We start from the raw sequence: 18223 nt of genomic DNA, 5'->3' as shown, positions 1-18223 counted from the left end.
TCTAAAATCTAGAATTCTTGCCATGGTATTGCTTATCATCTGAACTGCTGAGCTGATTAAGCATCAGACAAGCTGTTACATCTTAAAATGTTGAGGTTATGACACCAGGTTTTTCCAATTTCCATGAACTTGGGATCCATGCCCATAAATCTGACATTTAATTTTACTTTCCCTTCTGGATATCATCCATTTAACGAGTATTTGTTGAAAACCTGTATTCTGCTAGCTAGGGAGCTATGGGCTATGCAAGAGTGAAATGCAATGAAAAACATTCTTTGTCCTTGATCAGCTTACATTTGATCTGGGAGATAAAGTTATTCAAAATCAAAATGACTGGATAATAAAACAAAGTGGCCCGTGAGGAACTGTCATTATCTGTGGCACTGACGATGTTACAGCCTTTTAGAAGAAGGAGAAGTCATGGTTATTCTCAACGGCCAAAGACATGGGGCCATTCCTTTGATATTTTCCAGTTGCGAAATATTTTAGGAATCATGAGAAAGAGGTGTTCCTTCCACTCACATGGGAGAAGTCCACGAGAGGGTCTAAAAAAGCCCATTACGGACACTAAGGAGAAGTTTTAGCAGCACAAATGGTACAGATCACCTCTTAAGCTACTGGAATTATCTCCAAATGGCCAGAGCCTGCTCTCTCCACCCAATGGGGGATGTCTGCCTGGGGCTGCAAATGTGAACCCGGCTGCCACCCTGGCACCCCCATCGAAGGTCAAAAAAGGTTATTTTAATTTATAACTGCCTTGTTACATTATCTAAGGAACCAATCATTAAAGGCACTCTTTCTTAATGCAGTGTTCCAGTCCTGCTTTTAAACTCTATTTGATAGATTACCCTGAAATTCTCTAACCTAATATTCCCAAGGTTGATGTGGGCACCCTTTTAAATTAGATTTTTTGTAAGAACAACACACTGTTTCCAGCACAACTGCATCGGGGAAGCTCTGATCAGGAAGAAAACACAGTTTATGCTCACAGACCATCATGTACAACCAGGTCAGGTCTAGCTTTCAACCCAAAATCCGTCTTTTTCTTAATTGCTTGGGCTGACACGTGGGATCTGGAAAATAACCTGGACACATTTGCATAGCACTTTGAAACTAACACAGTTAAAGGCACTGTCCCCCCACCCAGGGCTGACTTCCTCACGTCCGTCCCAGCAGAGAGCGCTGTGCTCTACCCTGTGGGATTGTCGGAGCACACGTCTACTGAGCGGAATTCGTGAACCTCAGATTTGACGATGGGCTTTCTTTTTTCCCCCATTTCTAATGCATATATAATGTTGTGTCCGGGAAACCTTTAGAAGTGGGTGAAATGTGCATAGTTCGGCCAGACCAAAAGAAGCATCTTTCCTCATATGCAAAACATATACCAAATATCTTATGTTTAGTCCTAATGCTAATTAATAGATGATACAGTTCCCATGTTCACATGCAACCCACCTGCCACTTTTTAACGCTTGTGGTTGCAGACGAGTTCATCCCGCCAATGTGCCATGCTTTAGCAGATCACTCCCCTATGAACACTTAGGATAGGTATAGCCTTTAACAATTATTATTACAGGGGTGCATGGCTGCCTCAGTTAAGCATCTGACTTTTGATTTCGGCTCAGGTCATGATTGCACCGTTCGCGGTTCAAGCCCTGAGTCAGGTTCTGTGTTGACAGTGTGGAGCCTGCTTGGGATCCTCTCTCTCCCTCTCCCCCGCTTGCTGTCTCTGTGTCTCTCTCAAAATAAATAAACTTAAAAAACATTATAGATAACAGTGTTTTGAATGCATTTGTGACTATTGCTTCTGGCTTCTCTTTAGAAGGGACTTCTTTGCTAACGTGGGGACATATTTTGTGACTCTTACTACATATTTTTGTATTGTGTCAAGAATGAATTTGCTCTTAAGCCCCTACCCTGTGTTCATACAGCAGGACAAAAAATTTAAAAACTCCACAGTTTACTATTTACACTGTTGCCCTCACTTCCTTTAAAAGCCCACAGTTATAAGCTGCTTTTGTGTTTGGAAATCCCCGTGTTTTCAGAGAGCCTGTTGGTGGAAGTAAAAAGCACCAACCACCACCTCCTAATTCCCCTCATTCCTTAAATTAAAAAAAAATTGTGTTTATTTATTTATTTTGAGAGGGAGAGACAGAGAGAGCTAGCAGGGGAGGGGCAGAGAGACAGGGAGAGAGAATCTCAAGCAGGCTCCCACACTGTCAGCACAGAGCCTGATGTGGGGCTTGAACTCACAAACCGTGACATCGTGACCTGAGCCAAAGATGGACGCTTAACAGATTGAGCCAGTCAGGTGCCCCCTTTTTAAAAAAATGTTTTTTAAGAAATTCGCCTCATTCTTTACCTATGACTGTCAGGCAGTTCCACCATGTTGCCCCATCCGCTCGGGTTAAGTGACAAAAACGTGGCTTATTTACTAGAGTGCACATTAAGTGAGGGAGTCCCACAGGGCCACCAAGTGAGAGTGCATTGCGTTAAACTTGAAGGGTACCCTTGGCGAGCTAGTAAATCACTCACTGAACTGGCTCCATCCATTACTTGAGGATACATAAGGCAATTTCCATCCCGGTGATATTAATTTCTTGGCTACTGTCATGGGCTTCAGTGCCCATGATGAATGTTTTTACAATGAATACCAAATTAACCCAAACTGATTAGAGGCTTTTATAAGTTATTAATGGGATGTCACTTCAGTCTGGTCCTCTCCATGTCTACGACATTTCATTAAATAATTTCCTCTTGCTGGAAAGATCCATCTTTCTCCCCTCATTGGACTTGTCAACGTTGATAAAACTCTGCTTTGCCCCCTTAGTGACTCAGAAGCGGGTAGGCAACATGCCCTTGGGCACACAGCTCGCCCGTTTCTGCTCAGGTGGCTGCCTGATCAGGGTCAGGAGAGTCACCATCCAGCTCGAGGTCCTGGGGTCACGGCGGAGTACCTGGGACAGGGAAACAGCAGGTCCTCAGGCCTTCCCCCACCATTACTGAGTTATAACGGACACGTCACATTGTGTTAAGTTTAAGGTGATGTCATGTACTTCTCTATCGGAAGATTACTGCCTCCCTCCTGTCACATAATTACCTGACATAAGTCAGGCAGAGAAAGACAAATACTGTATGATCTCACTCACTGTGGAATCTACAAAGTCTGAACTCACAGAAACCAGGAATAGAACGGTGGTCACCAGGCACTGGGGGGCGGGGGGAGGGGAGACGACAGATGCTGGTCTCAGGGTACAAATTTCCCGTTACAAGATGACTAAGTTCTGGGGATCCAACGTCCAGGTTTCTTATAGGAACATATTCCCTCCGTTTGAGGGATCATTTCTGGGGTGACATCGGAGCAGGGGAATTGCCGTCACCTTTAGTGGCCTTTTCTTTTTTTAAATTTTTTTTTTCAACGTTTTTTATTTATTTTTGGGACAGAGCGAGACAGAGCATGAACGGGGGAGGGGCAGAGAGAGAGGGAGACACAGAATCGGAAACAGGCTCCAGGCTCCGAGCCATCAGCCCAGAGCCCGACGCGGGGCTCGAACTCACGGACCGCGAGATCGTGACCTGGCTGAAGTCGGACGCTTAACCGACTGTGCCACCCAGGCGCCCCTTTTTTTTTTTTTAATTTTTTTTTCAACGTTTTTTATTTATTTTTGGGACAGAGCGAGACAGAGCATGAACGGGGGAGGGGCAGAGAGAGAGGGAGACACAGAATCGGAAACATTTAATGGCCTTTTCTAAGGAGACGGACAGTTGCCAACCTGCCAGGAGCTACAGGCTTAGAGGGACAGGGACTGATGGGAAGCTTTCCGAACAGCATCCTTCACCACCTGCAAGCTGGAGAAGAGCCAAAAAAGAGACTGAGCCCTCTGGGCGCCCACCCACACACCCGTGTTATCTCCCTGCCTTACCTGTAGCCTCGCTCACCTTTGGACACATACCAAACACTCATTTGATGACATTCCTGTTTTTTTCCTATTCTCTACATTTTGGTTAAGCCAAGTAATAATCCTAATAGCAGCAGCACAACAATCCATCATTTACTGAGTATTTTCATTATATGAGGTTCTACACCATGTACTTCTAACAAATTAACCGAATCCGTACAGTGACCTCTACAAGATACACATTATTATCTCCAGTTTACAGATGAGGAAACTGCGGCTTGGAGAGATTAAGTGCCTTAAGATCACACCTTTGGTAAGTGCCAGAACCCAGACCTGAAAGCGGCCTCCTGACTCTACAGGTTTTGTTTTTAACAGCCTTAAAAAATAGGAGGGCCTGGGTGACTCCGTCGGTTGAACATCTGACTTCGGCTCAGGTCATGGTCTCACGGTTCGTGGGTTTGAGACCCGCATTGGGCTCTGTGCTGACAGCTCGGAGCCTGGAGCCTGCTTCGGATTCTGTGTCTCCCCCTCTCTCTACCCTTTCTCTCTCTCTCAAAAATAAATAAACTTAAAAAAAAAATAGAACAAACTGGGTGGCTCCGTTGGTGGAGGGTCCTATTCGTGATTTTGGCTCAGGTCACAATCTCACAGTTTGTGGGTTCGAGCCCCGCGTCAGGCTCTTTGCTGACAGCTCAGCCTGGAACCTGCTTCAGATTCTGTGCCTCCCTCTCTCTCTGCCCCTCCCCCACTCATGCTCACTTGCTATCTTTCTCTCTCTCAAAATAAATAAACACACATTAAAAAAAGAGAACAAACTGAAGGTTCTTCCCCTTCTAAGGCTCTAAATGAAGACCTCTAGATTCTGAGACGGAACGGGCAGTTGTAATGTTACAATGAGGTTTTCAGATGAGGGCTTGTCGTTCAGGGTTGGGTTGTCCCTGGGTTCCTGCCGTCTTGCTCCCGGCGTGGTAGCAGGTGTCCTGGCTGCACCTGCCCATCCCTGGCTGAGGGCGGGGCCTTGCGGTGACTGCCACCCACTCGTCCCTCCGTCTGCGCTTGGCTACCTCACGGAGAGCAGGGCCCCTGCGTGGATGCCAGTGTGTCTGCAGATGCCCACACCTGCACGGAGTGAATCCTCAGGTCTATCGCCTGTCTGCTCTTTATTCCCTTTAACAGAGCATTTTGGTGTTTCAAGAACAATCTCTCCATCCGGTATCTCATGTTGAACTACTGACCTTTTGGTGGCGTGAATTTTTACAACGCTAATCGCTATTTTTTTAAAAAATTTTTAAACATTTATTTATTATTGAGAGACAGAGGCAGACAGAGCATGAGCATGGGAGGGGCAGAGAGACAGGGAGACACAGAACCCAAGGCAGGCTCCAGGCTCCGAGCCGTCAGCACAGAGCCCGACGCGGGGCTCGAACTCACAGACCGCGAGATCATGACCTGAGCGGAAGTCGGACGTTTCACTGACTGAGCCACCCAGGCGCCCCATCTAATGGGCTATTTTTAAAGGTTCTTTTCCTTTACAGGAGAAACCTGAGTGCTCTGCAGTGGCCGAGGGTGAGCACAAGAACCCTTCAGCTCTAATTCTTCCGGATCGTCCACTGACTCCCAGAGGCATGGCTTGTTTGCTATGAGTCCACAGGGAGCACGAGGCGATGCTAGTGACCCGGGGAAGTGAGACCCTCGCTCTCTTTTGCTGTTGACATGTTAGAAAGAACCCTCGGTAAAATGGTGTGCTAAAAAAAAAAAAAAAAAAACAGTGGGCCCAGAGGACTCAGAAGAAGCTGATTTGTAGAGCTTGGCTTCTTTAGAACAGACTCAGCCATTTGACTGTGGCAGTTGTTACGTCACAGACCTAAGGACGCGTGCCTCTAACCACTAAGGGGGAGGATGGTCCAGGGCTCCTGCAAAGGTGCTCACAGCAGGCAGCTCAGAGGACACGGGTGGAAAAGTTGCACGGGGGAGGGCTGCTGGGACCCCGGAAGGAAAGTCTGACGGAAGGTGGGGCTTGAGAATCCACAATGAAAACGGGGGCCTGGTTGGTCCCCTCAAGGAGGCCCAGGCTTCAGTCTCGGCTGAGACCGTGGCCGGGAGCAGAACTGCTCTGCAGGAAGAACACCAAGCGGCCAGGGAATGACGGCATGTCCTCACCGTCAGGAGGGCTTTGCTGCAGCCGGCATCACTGCACCAAGACTGGGGGCCCAAGAGTCCTGGCTGGAAACGCGGCCAGCACCCACGCAGGGACGCGGGGCAGTCACGCGTCCTGCCATGGACAGGACACCGAGCTTGTGCCGAGGGGACGGAGATGCAGCGGGGCGGGCAGGGCAGCACGGAACAGGTGCAGGTGCCGACGGCTAGTAACCGCGGTGACGGGTGCCTTGTCCACGAGGTGGAGACAGCTGTGCCTCGCTTCTGCATCTCCGGCATTTAGTGAAACTCCAGCGTCTAGAGCACAGGAAGTGTTCAGTGGGAATTTACTAAACCGTGAACAAACGCGTGAGCGAATGATGGTCAAAACTGTGTGTGCACAAAGGACTGGCCTTCAGGTCCCTCACCGGTCGCTGGCTGACCGACCACAGCAACCGCCGGTCACCCCCGTCAACCCGAGAGCTCTCGGGGCCGGGAGAATGTTCCAGAGTCCAGTCTGCCCTGCGACCTCGTCAGGAGAGCTGCTATCTGAGCCATTTACAAAGAAGCCACTGAAGCAGATTCCTCGAGTCTCCTTGGGGAGTCATTCTGTCCATGACTTTCCCCGGAGAAGTATCCTAGGGTCTATCAGGCCATGTAATCAAGGCAATTTTTCACACAGTGTAGCTGAAGTCCCCCCATCTGGGTAAACATAGTTAATTTTATTCCCTCGTTTCCAGGAAGACACAGAGCAGTCTCTCACTGTCATCCACACCACAGCCTTGCGTGCCCCGGGAGACTACGACGGAGTCGGCTTCCTGTCCGACGCGGGAGAGCGGGGCCTGTGAGCATCCCTCCGTTTTCTTCTGCTGGACTGTCACCTGCATGCCGGGACCGCTCAGGTGGCAGTTCTAGCAGGTTCCCCGGCCGGCTACCCTATCTGCTCGTCATTTGTCAGGTGCTGAAGCCACCTCGGTGTTGAAGAACCCCCAAGAGGCTTATCAGACTCCCCTTTCAAAGCTGTCCATTTGTCACCATCGTGGTAGCAGGCCAACCGAACAGGAGACCATTTTCGTCTCTGATCATCCGAGTAGGCCAGCAAAGACGCCAGCCTCCAATCCTTACTGTTGTCTAATGCCGTGCAATCACATTTGTAGAACTTTCCACGGCACTTGGCTCCAAAGGGAAACATGCAACAATTCTCCAAAGTACCCTATGCGTGCGCGCTAACCCGCTAAGACAGGCCGAGGGGGCCTGAGCTCCAGGAGCGTGCCAGAGGCGCACAGGAGGCCCCCACTTCTGACTCTTGATTTCAACTCAGGTCGTGACCTCACGGCTTGTGAGTTCGAACCCCACGTCAGGCCCTGTGCTGACAGTGCAGAGCCCGCTTGGGATTCTCTCTCCTTCTCTCTTTGGCCCTCCCCTGCTTGCGTGCTCTCTTTCTCTCTCAAGATAGATAAATAAACAAACATTAAAACGATGTCCTTGCAGAGATTACGTATTAGAAGATGCAAGGCTACGTTCAGACGGACAAACAGTCATATTGAAGGTTAGCAGAGACAGGACTTCACATGAACAGACACACACGTAAGGGGGAGGGCTTCACCAAAGATCAAAGAAGAGAAACTCAGAGAAGCACTCCATGTAGGCCAAAGTTTATCTGCAGGGGATAAAGTACGGGGAAAAGTTTAGAAATCACGTGTTTTCAATGTGAATGGCTATGTCCACTGACCACATTAAGATGGAGGGGAAGACACTTCCTCAACCCTTTACATATATTTTCTCCCTTAATCTCATTTAATCTAGCCAAATCCATTTTCCTATTTTTAGCCTCAGCAGGCTCCTCTAACAACGAGCCCATCAGGCAGTACTTATTACCTAAGATGTGAGCGGAAGGTCCGACAAAAGTTACCCTAGGAGGCAAGAGTCAATAACTGGAGGCCGTATGGAGACATGAGAGAACGCCGTTAGCCTGCTCCCAGGGTGGAGTGCTGTCTCCCTGGGACTTACGGGGTCCCCGAGCCAAAGGGGCTACTGAAATCACTCCTCACCATGAGGTGAGGATGCTCAGAAAGCCCTCCGGTGAACTTGAACTCCAGTTGTGTTCTCTGTTCCCGAAGGAGCATCACTCATTTTAGTCTGACTCTTTATAATTAGAGTAGATTTCCTTCGGGGAGTATTATTTGCTTTTTCAAGTAAACTGGCAATGAGGGGTTTGTTAGTGTCTTTGCAAAGCCTGCTTGCGGGTTGCAGACTTTCTTTGTGGAGAAAGCGAGCCCCGGGAGTACCAGTCACCAGGGTGCTGGTCCCCGGGCCAGGCTTTCCTCAGTTGAGGACAGCCGAGAGAGCGTCCGATCCCCCTGAAACACGGGTCAGCAACCACAGCCTTCGGGCCAGAATATCTGTGTGTGTAAATAAAGTTTTTTTTTTTTTAATTTTTTTTTAACGTTTATTTATTTTTGAGACAGAGAGAGACACAGCACGAACGGGGGAGGGGCAGAGAGAGAGGGAGACACAGAATCGGAAGCAGGCTCCAGGCTCCGAGCCGTCAGCCCAGAGCCCGACGCGGGGCTCGAACTCGTGGACCGCGAGATCGTGACCTGAGCCGAAGTCGGACGCTTAACCGACTGAGCCACCCAGGCGCCCCAGATAAAGTTTTATCAGAACAAAATACTGTCCATCTCTTTCTGTGTTGACTACAACCGCTTTCTCTCTACAACAGCACAGTGGAGAGTTGAGACCCAGACGTTCCTGTGTGGGCTTGCAAAGCCTAAAACACCTGCTACCTGGCCCCTTAAGAGGAACAGCGTGCTGACTCCTACATCCTGTACAGGACGCTCTCTGGGGTGAGTTACATTGCCTACCGACCACACTCGGTACAAGAACTGTATAATAAAAACCGGAAGTTCAAAAATGTTCATAACTCAAAAATTCCCTGAGCACATTAGTACTTTCGGTACTAAGCCCAAATACTAGCAATTATTACTTACCTGAACATTCATTTCCTTGGAGCGGAAAGGAAGCTGAACTTCCCTACTGTTAAGTAATGTCCTGAACATCCACACAGATCGTGGCTGCTTGTCTGCACCCAGTCACTTTGTGTTTAAGTGACTGAGGGTCACAAGGATATATTATGTAATAAATCTATTCATGCATCCATTTAAAAACATTTTTTAATGTTTATTTATTTTTGAGAGAGAGACAGAGAGACGAGCAGGGGAGGGGCAGAGAGAGAGGGAGACACAGAATCCGAAGCGGGCTCCAGGCTCCGAGCTGTCGGCACAGAGCCCGACGTGGGGCTCGAACCCACGAACTGCGAGATCATGACCTGAGCCGAAGTCGGACGCTCAACCGACTGAGCCACCCAGCCACCTCCATGCATCCATTTTTGACCTCAACAAATATATCCTGAGCACGAGGCGCTGGGCTAGGCACTCGGAATACAAGATGACAGAGCTGGATGCCCAGATGAAGCTGGAGGAACAGAGGAGAGACCCCAAGTTCACACCAAGAGATCCAAGTGATGGGAGTCTGCACGGAGACACGGGAGTCCAGAGTCGGAGCCAGCGGTGGGGAGTGGAGTCAGGGACGCTTTCTCAGAGAACCTGGTGCCTACTTAGCTTTGCTGCCAGTTCTTTAAGAGGTTGAGCAGGAGGACTGTGACCCTTCAGCCCACCCCCAACCCCTAGAAAGCAGGACACGAGCAGCTTCAGATACGGAAGGGGCTGGCCTAATACGTAAGTGGCCTAGAGAGGGAACATTCTGCAGCTCCATCTGCCTGCAAATTCCAGACAGAACTCTAAAGTGTGTGTGTTTGCTTGCACGCACGTGCTCACACCCGTCCTTCTTTAGGAACTGTGGGTTAAATTTACCGCAAACCAAAAGCCGTTTCCAGAAGGCAGGACCAGGTTGTGCGACCTTGGTTCCAGGGTCTGGCCTCTCCTGAGTGCTGATGGGGAAGCGTGAGTCCCTAAGCTTAGTGATAATCACCGGGACACGAGGGAAGAGGCCGCGGGCCTGCCGGGAAGAGACGCTGACCAGTGTGTGAGTCACAATGTCCTCACCCTGACGCCTGTACGGAGGCTGGGCAGTGGCCCCTCAGGAAGGCTGCCCACCCGTGAGCTCTTCCCCGCGCGGGGGAATGAGGCCGGCGTGCAAGGCTGTGGGCAGCGGGCTGCCCGAGGACCGTGGAGACTTGGGAGAGCCTCTGTGGAGGCAACATGTCACTTGTACGGAGTGATCTGACGGATATGGGTGCACTTTGCTCCCAGACACACCTTCCATCATGACATCAGAGGGACTTAAAGTCAGCTGTTGGAGACTCAGTCACGCGAGTCTCGGGCTTCCACAACCTTCTATGACGTCGCAGCTTCTCCTTGTGGAAGAGTTAGCGTCTCTGAGGAAAGGTGAGTTTCGTCTCCTTGTAACTGAGTTGGCGGGGGGTGTTCACCCGCCTCCTGGCCCCCCCCCTTCTCCCCAAGTCACAAGCTGACTCCCACTGGCTAAACATGCTTTTCGAATCCTGATCGCTGCGTGTCGGGCACCGGGGACCCTTTAGTCATAGCTAGGACAGTTCTGTGGCCTGTATCTTCCTATTTCCTTAAGTCATTTCAAGGAAATGGAATTAATATGCAACCAGTATAACCATACCATTGGGAAAAATAAGATTATTTCAACTCCTAAGACAACAGACAGACTGTCCAATACGATCTCACCTCAAGCTTTTTAAAATAATCATTTTCTGTGTTATTTTAGGAGAAGTTTTTAAAATGCCGCTGTATGTAATCAGCATCAAGACGCAGAAAGACATGATGTGAAGCCATGAGGCAGCGCTGGCCGCGTGCCGACGCCGCTCACAGGGAGGATGGCTCCACGATGGCCAGCATATCCACCTTCTCCCAAAACCCTCCGAAGAACAGAGCCAGGCTTCCAAGAGCAAAACGAAAGAAACCCGCAACGGCTCCGTGACTCTGCTAATTCCCATTGGTCTTTTCGACAAGGTTTATCTCCTTGACCTCACGGTACGTCTGGAGTCTACACACAGCTAGCTAAGTGGGGACCACTTCAAGGGTCTCAGATTGGGGAACCAGAGCACCTGCCGTTACATAATTCTCTAATCAAAAAAAGAAATGTCCAGTTTCCGATTCTGTGTCTCCCTCTCTCTCTGCCCCTCCCCCGTTCATGCTCTGTCTCTCTCTGTCCCAAAAATAAATAAAAACGTTGAAAAAAAAAAAAATTTAAAAAAAAAAAAAAAGAAATGTCCATTTTATACAGGCGAATATTCTGGTGTACCTTTCCAAAGTTCAACTCATGCAAACACAGACCCTGAGCGTAGTGAGCAGATCCCGCCTGCAATGTGTAAACTTCATCAAATTCAAACCTGGTCACTGAGCTCGATTGGCTTACCAGCTGCTGGCCTTTGGGGCCCCACCCTGCATACTGAAGCTTCGCATTGCTCACTTCCGGTGGGTCCAGACTTTGAGGGTCCCTGAAAGAAAATAAATGAAGAAACAACCAATCAATCAATCAACATGGTGGGAGACAAGAATGGTCTATGTTTATCCTCCTCCTCTCATTTCTTCCCTTCAGCCACTGTATGAATTTCAGAAGCTCGTGCTATTAAATAGTATGTCTCAGCCTTCCATTAGACTTCTTCAGAATGAAGCCGAGACTGGCCCGTCACTGCTTAACCCAAATAGTAAATATTTATCAAGAGACAACCTGCAGAGGTCTGTAGGTCAGTTATTAAAACGTCCACACCAGCCAACGTTACAAATGGAAATGCATGACTATGCAGTGGCAAGCCCTGTGGCTTCTGTCTCTATCTTGGGTTTTCCTGGCAGATGGCTTCTCGCCTAAGCATACTGCTAGGTCATTCTGACCTTCCAAAACCAGTGGCCTCAGGACAGACTTCACCCTTTGGTTTACACGGGGAGGGAGAGAGAGAAGGAAGGAAAGGGAGAGGGGAAGGTTGAAAGACTGTCTTCCTTTCAGACATCACTGAGGTTCTTTATTTACTGATATGCAAAATACCATGCTAACAAAATCCTGCTAAGGTGCTTAAATAAATGTCATAATGAACATGAAGAAAACCTAACACTTGTATAGGTATGAAATATTTCAGTATATTTTGTAGCTACTATTATCTACAACATGTGGAAAAGACTCATTTTCATATGTTTTTCAGATGACGTTATATCTGTGTTCTGCTGGATGGGCCTGACTCTGTCGGGTTTACGTCCTGTCACTTGGCTATGATGTACGTCATGCAGAAGGCATAGCTGTGAAGGTGCTCATTCGTCCACTGAGAGGCTGTGGCTGAATGGTCTCTGAAAAGGAGGAAGCTGAATTTTGGGAGAACAAAGGAGATGAGGCAGAAAGGGAAGGGAGGCAAAGTAAGTAGGTGCCGACTCTGGGCTTGAGTCAGCAGAAACTTCTAAAGTTGCTAATACTTAATAATACTACCGGGACAAAACAGAATTCACTTAAGAGTAAAAAGCACCGGCGAAGGTGAGATAGTCTTCAATGCCCCCGAGTAGTTTTAGATGGGGTCCCTGGGTCTAAAGAGACCAGGGAAGCTTGAAGATGGGGTGATTAGGTGCTAAGTAGTGGATGACAATTGATAACAGGACTCAGCCAGGAAGGCTGATGGCCAGGCATTTAGAAGAATAAGGGAGGGGTCTTAACATTCCCAGTCGCAAAGGAATCTTAACAAACCCTACCATGTGTATGTCTTTAATGTTTCAAACTATTTTCATAACATGGGTGATTTCCTCTTTAACCTTACATAGGGAAAGGCTTTCTAAGGAGGATTCAAAATCCAGAAGCAATAAAAGAGTGATAAATTTGACTACATAAACATTTTTAAGTTTTTTTTGCCTCACAAAACCATCATGAACAAAAGGCAACTGACAAACTGGGACAAATTATTCATAACATGTACCATGGACAAAGAGCTAATATCCATAATGTATATAAAAAACTCTAAAATATCGAGGTGACAAAAGACAAAAAAAGTAGAAACAGGAGAAAAAGACATGAGCGGACAAATCACAAAAAGGATATAAAAGGTCCTCAGATATATTAAAAAGCACCAAACGCATGCCAAATTATAGAAATAGAATCAGTGAATCGCCGTTTTTCACCTATGAAACTGCTCCCCGACGCCCTCCCAAAAAAGAAAGAAAAGTATGGCACACTGTATTGGTGAGGCTGTGAGGAAAAAGGTGTTCTCATACTTTGCTGGTAGGCATGAAAAATAGTGCAGTCCTTTTAGAGCGAAATTTGGCAACACCTAATAAAATACACACTTATCCTTTGAACTACATCACTTCCGGGAAGATATACCTCTAACAATACAAAAATAGATATGCAGAAGGTTATGTTCATTGCAGCTCTGTAATGACAAGACATTGGAAACAATACGTGGCTGAAGAAACTATGGTTCATCCATACAATGGTACTATGGTACAGCTGCAAGAAAGAACGAAGACCCTCTATAAACTGATTGTTGTGATTTTCATCATGGAGTATGCGAAGTCCAACAGACAATCTATAGTATGTGACCCATCATATAAGAAAGGGATCTAAGAAAATACACATATGTACATCCTCATTTGTGAAAAAAAAAAAAAAACCAACACAGGAAGCAGAAACCAGAGGTTGGTTATGTATAGGGGGTGGGTGGGAAGAAGGAGGGATTGGGCATGAGGTGTCTGCATGAGGAAGGAGAAGCACTTCTCTGGGGTATGTTTATTGGTATAACGTCCAGTCTTAGCCCATAGTGGGGTTTCACATACTTTTTGCACACTCCAAAAACAAAACTGACAATAAAAAACAATCAGGACGTGGGGGAACCCAAAAAAGAATAGCAACACCACAACAAAGTAAAACCCTACTTCAGATAAATCACAAAACTACATGGAAGAGTGGGGAAGGAAAGAACCAACATAAGCAATATCAGAAAACAGTATCTCGACTGGATACCATAAAGCTAAAGACAAAAAGATCATGCTGAACTATGGGTTAGCAATTCTGAAACTACTTAACGTGTGTGCTGGAATTAAACTACTCTGCAAATATATACATACATTGGAGATAATGAAAACCAGTTTTCTTACTGTTGGAAAAACAAGCTACAAGGAAAAGGGGAAGGCTAAAATGAACTGTGTGGTGTTGGCCTGGAATCAGAGGTATTGGTGCAAACTCATGGTTTCTAATACACACATAGATGCAAAATGTAGATATATGTGTGTCCAGGGGTTAGTGTGCATACATATATGTCCTTGCTTTGTTCGTGGAGAGGCTTAGAACCGATGACCCCCAGAAACCATGAGCACACTCAGTGCCCGTATCTTGGTCTCTAAACACCATCATCCAATAAAATAAATAAGGCTCCTCCTCGGAGAAGTAGTTGTATCCAGGCTGGAACAGGGAAATACAGGATGAGTCTGGAACATCTTATGGGGCCAGAAAATGAGGAAATACTCAAGAAAGACAGAAAGAAAGGAATCCTTGTTCAAAGAATGCAGAAGCCAACCTAAAGGAGTTTCTCATGGCCAAAGCTGGAAAAATATGAGTGACAAAATAATTAATAATAGTATCAGATTCATCCATGGAATAAAATCAATATCCACGAGTCCATACTAATATAAATAAGTAATCAAATACAGAAACCAGCTTTCTTGTAAGAGAATTCCAATTAATAACTGTGAAAAAGAAAGGAAAGAGTATCACCCTTAGACTTACATTAATGAATGCTGCAGACAAGACCTACTGATGGGTGCTTAGGTTAGTGAACGCAAGTTTGAAGAGAAACAGGATTTGCATAACCTCAAAGTATCTCCCCTCAAGATATTTATCAGTCATAAAGGAGAAGACAGCAACTTTGCAGTGGAGAAACTGGTAGACAGCAACCTAACTAAGAGATTGAGGTCAATGTCACTGGAAATAAGACACATCAACATCATCATGAACACTTTGGTACAATGTGCTGGGAAGGAGAAAAGCATGATCTATATGGCATTTTCACCAAAAATGCATAACCTCACTTCAATCGTGAGAAAACATAAGACAAGCCCAAATTGAGCCTCACTTTACAAAGCAGCTGACCAATAACCTTTGGAAGTGTCAAGATCATGAAAACAAGGAAAGACTGAGGAAATGTTACAGACTGGAGGGGATTAAAAAGAAATAATGTCTAAAGGAACATGGGATCCCAAGACAGAAAGGAGACACTGGTAGGAAAATTGGTAAAATTCAAATAAGTTGGATTAATAATACTGTGCCAATGTTAATTTCCTGTCCTTAATTACACTGTGGTTATAAAATACACTAACAGTATTGCAGGAGTATAGGAGAAGTAGGGATAGGGATATAAGAGAATGATTTGTACTGTTTTCACAATTTTTCTTCGTTTAAAATTACTTTAAAATAGAAATCTAAACAAAATTCAAAAAATTGAATAGGTTATATATCTCATTGATTATAACAAATATTGTAGAAATGAATTAAAATTAGAGAATTTCCTTCCCACGATACTGCAATCTTGATATTGAATTGACGAAAAAGTCTTTAATACTAGCACGGCATAAGCACTCAATTCATGCATCTGAGGTGACAAACAAATGAGTAGGGATAGATGGGTTATGGTGGTGGCTCTAAGTAAAAGATGTTTTTGCAAGGTTAAAGACAAACCTAACAAATTCATTTGGCCTGGGTTTATCCAGAATTTTCCAAGCATGGAGCACAGCGTAGGAAAAAAGAAATGTTAAAATTCCAGAGTCTTACTGAATACTGAAATTCTCTTTGTTGGGTAATGAATTCCACAGTCTGGGATAATCGAGAACAGCAGGAGATTAGCCTCTCTTTCACCTAACAAGTGTAAATTCCTATAAATGCTATCCGGAAGTGGTATCTCCAGGTAGACAGAGTGTCCTAGAAGATTTCAATACCACGACCACATGTGCATCCCTCTTTTGTCACCTTCACTCCTTCTCCAGGGCTCACGTATACCCTCTTCCCCTCATGGCCAACACATCAGACAAGCTTCTACAGCCTGAAGACAGCAGAGGCTAGCTGGAAAAGCCAAGTTCCAGCAGAAGCAGGAGGCTGGGTACAACTCTCAGACCAGCCTTAATGAGGAAGTGGGATAAGAGTGACCCTTTCCCCTAAAGAAGGGCCGGGAAAATCAAGAGAAACCATCACTATTTATAAACTGTAACACAGTCTAAGGACGGAACTGTCTTTATTTTTCCCAGCTGGTGCATCTCTGTAAGTTAAATGCCCCCCGATGCCTTAGAGCTGCTTCAGTCCGTCTTTAGGAAAATACCATGGTGCAAGCACCTCACACAGTGCAGGAAGCTGGGATGTGGTGGGAGGAGCTCTAAGAGGCTGCAAATTTAATTCTGAATTCTGCCGCTAACTAGCGGTAGGGTGTGGGGTAATAGGGAAACTTAACCCAAGTTTGTTTCCTCATGTATAAAATGAGAATAAAAATGCTTGTCTTCCAGGGTTGTACTTAATGTTCCACTGAATATGAAAATAGGTAGTACAGAGCTGACTGAGTAGATATTCAATAAATGCCAGTTTTTTTAATTGGTAAATGGTAAATAATTAAGTTGATCATGCAATCACTATTCATATGCAACTTTAACTAAAGGTCCAATAATATATCAGATAGGAGGACAAATTTACCTTACAGAACTCAGCAATAAAACAAACACCTTGATTCTTGTATTATATGGGGGTGGGTTTAGGAACCCCAACCCTCAACCCTGTTTCTATGAAATCAACCTATATTTTGCATTGGGATGTGATGGTGTAAGATTTGCTTGATTTCAGGGTGGTCTCCTCAGCTCCCCCTCCCAAGGGGGGGGGTCCTTTCTTCAATGACTCCCTTGATGGTCATCCATCCTCTGCTCAAACCATCCATGGAATGGTTTTCCTTGCACCATTCTTTCTCTACCCCAGCCTAGCAAACGCCCAGCTTGGGTTTATGCTCAATCCACCCCCTTATACAAACACCTAGGCCACTGGGAACTAGCAGAGAAAGCATGAAGCCAGTGTAATGCATGTCAGCTGGGTACTAACCCTTCCCGCCATGTCTACTCGGCCTTGGTTAGTCACCTTCTTCTCAACCATGATTCCAATCTTTCCTGCTTCCGTAACCTCCAGTCCCCGGAAATATGGCTTTATTTGCAAACAGGCTCTTTGCAGATGTCACTGAGTTAAAATAAGGTCATTCTCAATTAGGGTGGGTCCAATCCAACCCCAATCTCCTGTATAAAAGGAGGAGAAGGCACACTGGGAAAAGCCCACGTGACAGGAGAGACACAGGCTGGACAGATGGCTCCCACCAGAAGCTGGAAGGTTCTTCACTACAGGTTTTGAGGGAACATGGCCCTGGGGACACTCTATTTTGGACTTCTGGCCTCTAGAACCATGAGGAAATGAATTTCTATTGTTTTACGTCACTCGGTTTGTGGTAGTTTGCTACCGCAACCCCACGAAATTAATATACCCTTCACTTTTTAAACTGAGGCCCAAAGTGGAGAAGCCATTAGTTCAATGACACCAAGCTGATTAGTTTCTGTCTAAAGATGAATCTCCTGGTTTGGTCAAAGGAGAAAAAAATATCTCCAACTGACTTAAGGAACAAAGTAGAAAGACATTCAGAGAGCAGAGCAAAAACAGCCCCAAGGAAGTTTCATCTGCTAAACGCTTGCCGTGTCCACTCAATGGTGGTTCTTTGTGGAGCACATTCTCCCGTCAAAGCAGTACGGATGCCTCCTTCCCACACTGAGGACCTCTAGCAGTGCTCTCTGCATGAAAGCTCATTGCCATCAAATCATTTCCTGTCATGGACTGGATTATTCTGCAATTCTTGGGGTGTGTGTGTGTGTGTGATGGAGGGACACACGAAAGTATGTTTTTATTTATTTTGTGGTTGGTTAGTGCCCTCCTGCAACTTTTCTGTCTTTTTGAAACTTTATTCATTTATTTTAAAGAACCCATGGCAGGCTCTGTGATAAATCACCTCCAGGAGATGGATTGGTAAAAAAAATTAAAAAAAAATGATTAAGTTAGAATAAAATTATCTGGACTTGCCATATCTCAAAATGATCGTGCAGTCCATTCTGATTTTTCTTATTTGAGCAATAAACAACACAGGGCATCAATCATGTTGA

The 18223-nt window shown here is 46.1% G+C and overlaps 1 protein-coding gene across 1 annotated transcript in view; it reads right to left on the bottom strand.

Moving 5' to 3' along the window:
• Nucleotides 1–18223, bottom strand: part of DPP6 (dipeptidyl peptidase like 6) — a 715888-nt gene that overhangs the window by 160713 nt on the left and 536952 nt on the right. The window contains exon 7 of the mRNA XM_047097129.1: nt 11442–11523. Coding sequence (XP_046953085.1) covers nt 11442–11523 — 82 coding nt within the window. The remainder of the gene's footprint in view (nt 1–11441; nt 11524–18223) is intronic.

Source organism: Lynx rufus, unplaced genomic scaffold, assembly GCF_022079265.1.
Source record: "Lynx rufus isolate CCGP_SWC_20201006 ecotype Redwood Valley unplaced genomic scaffold, mLynRuf1.p SCAF_4, whole genome shotgun sequence".
In the NCBI taxonomy this organism is placed as follows: domain Eukaryota; kingdom Metazoa; phylum Chordata; class Mammalia; order Carnivora; family Felidae; genus Lynx; species Lynx rufus.
The sequence above is the reverse complement of the archived record's forward strand: the minus strand, read 5'-3'. Positions and strand labels throughout refer to the sequence as shown.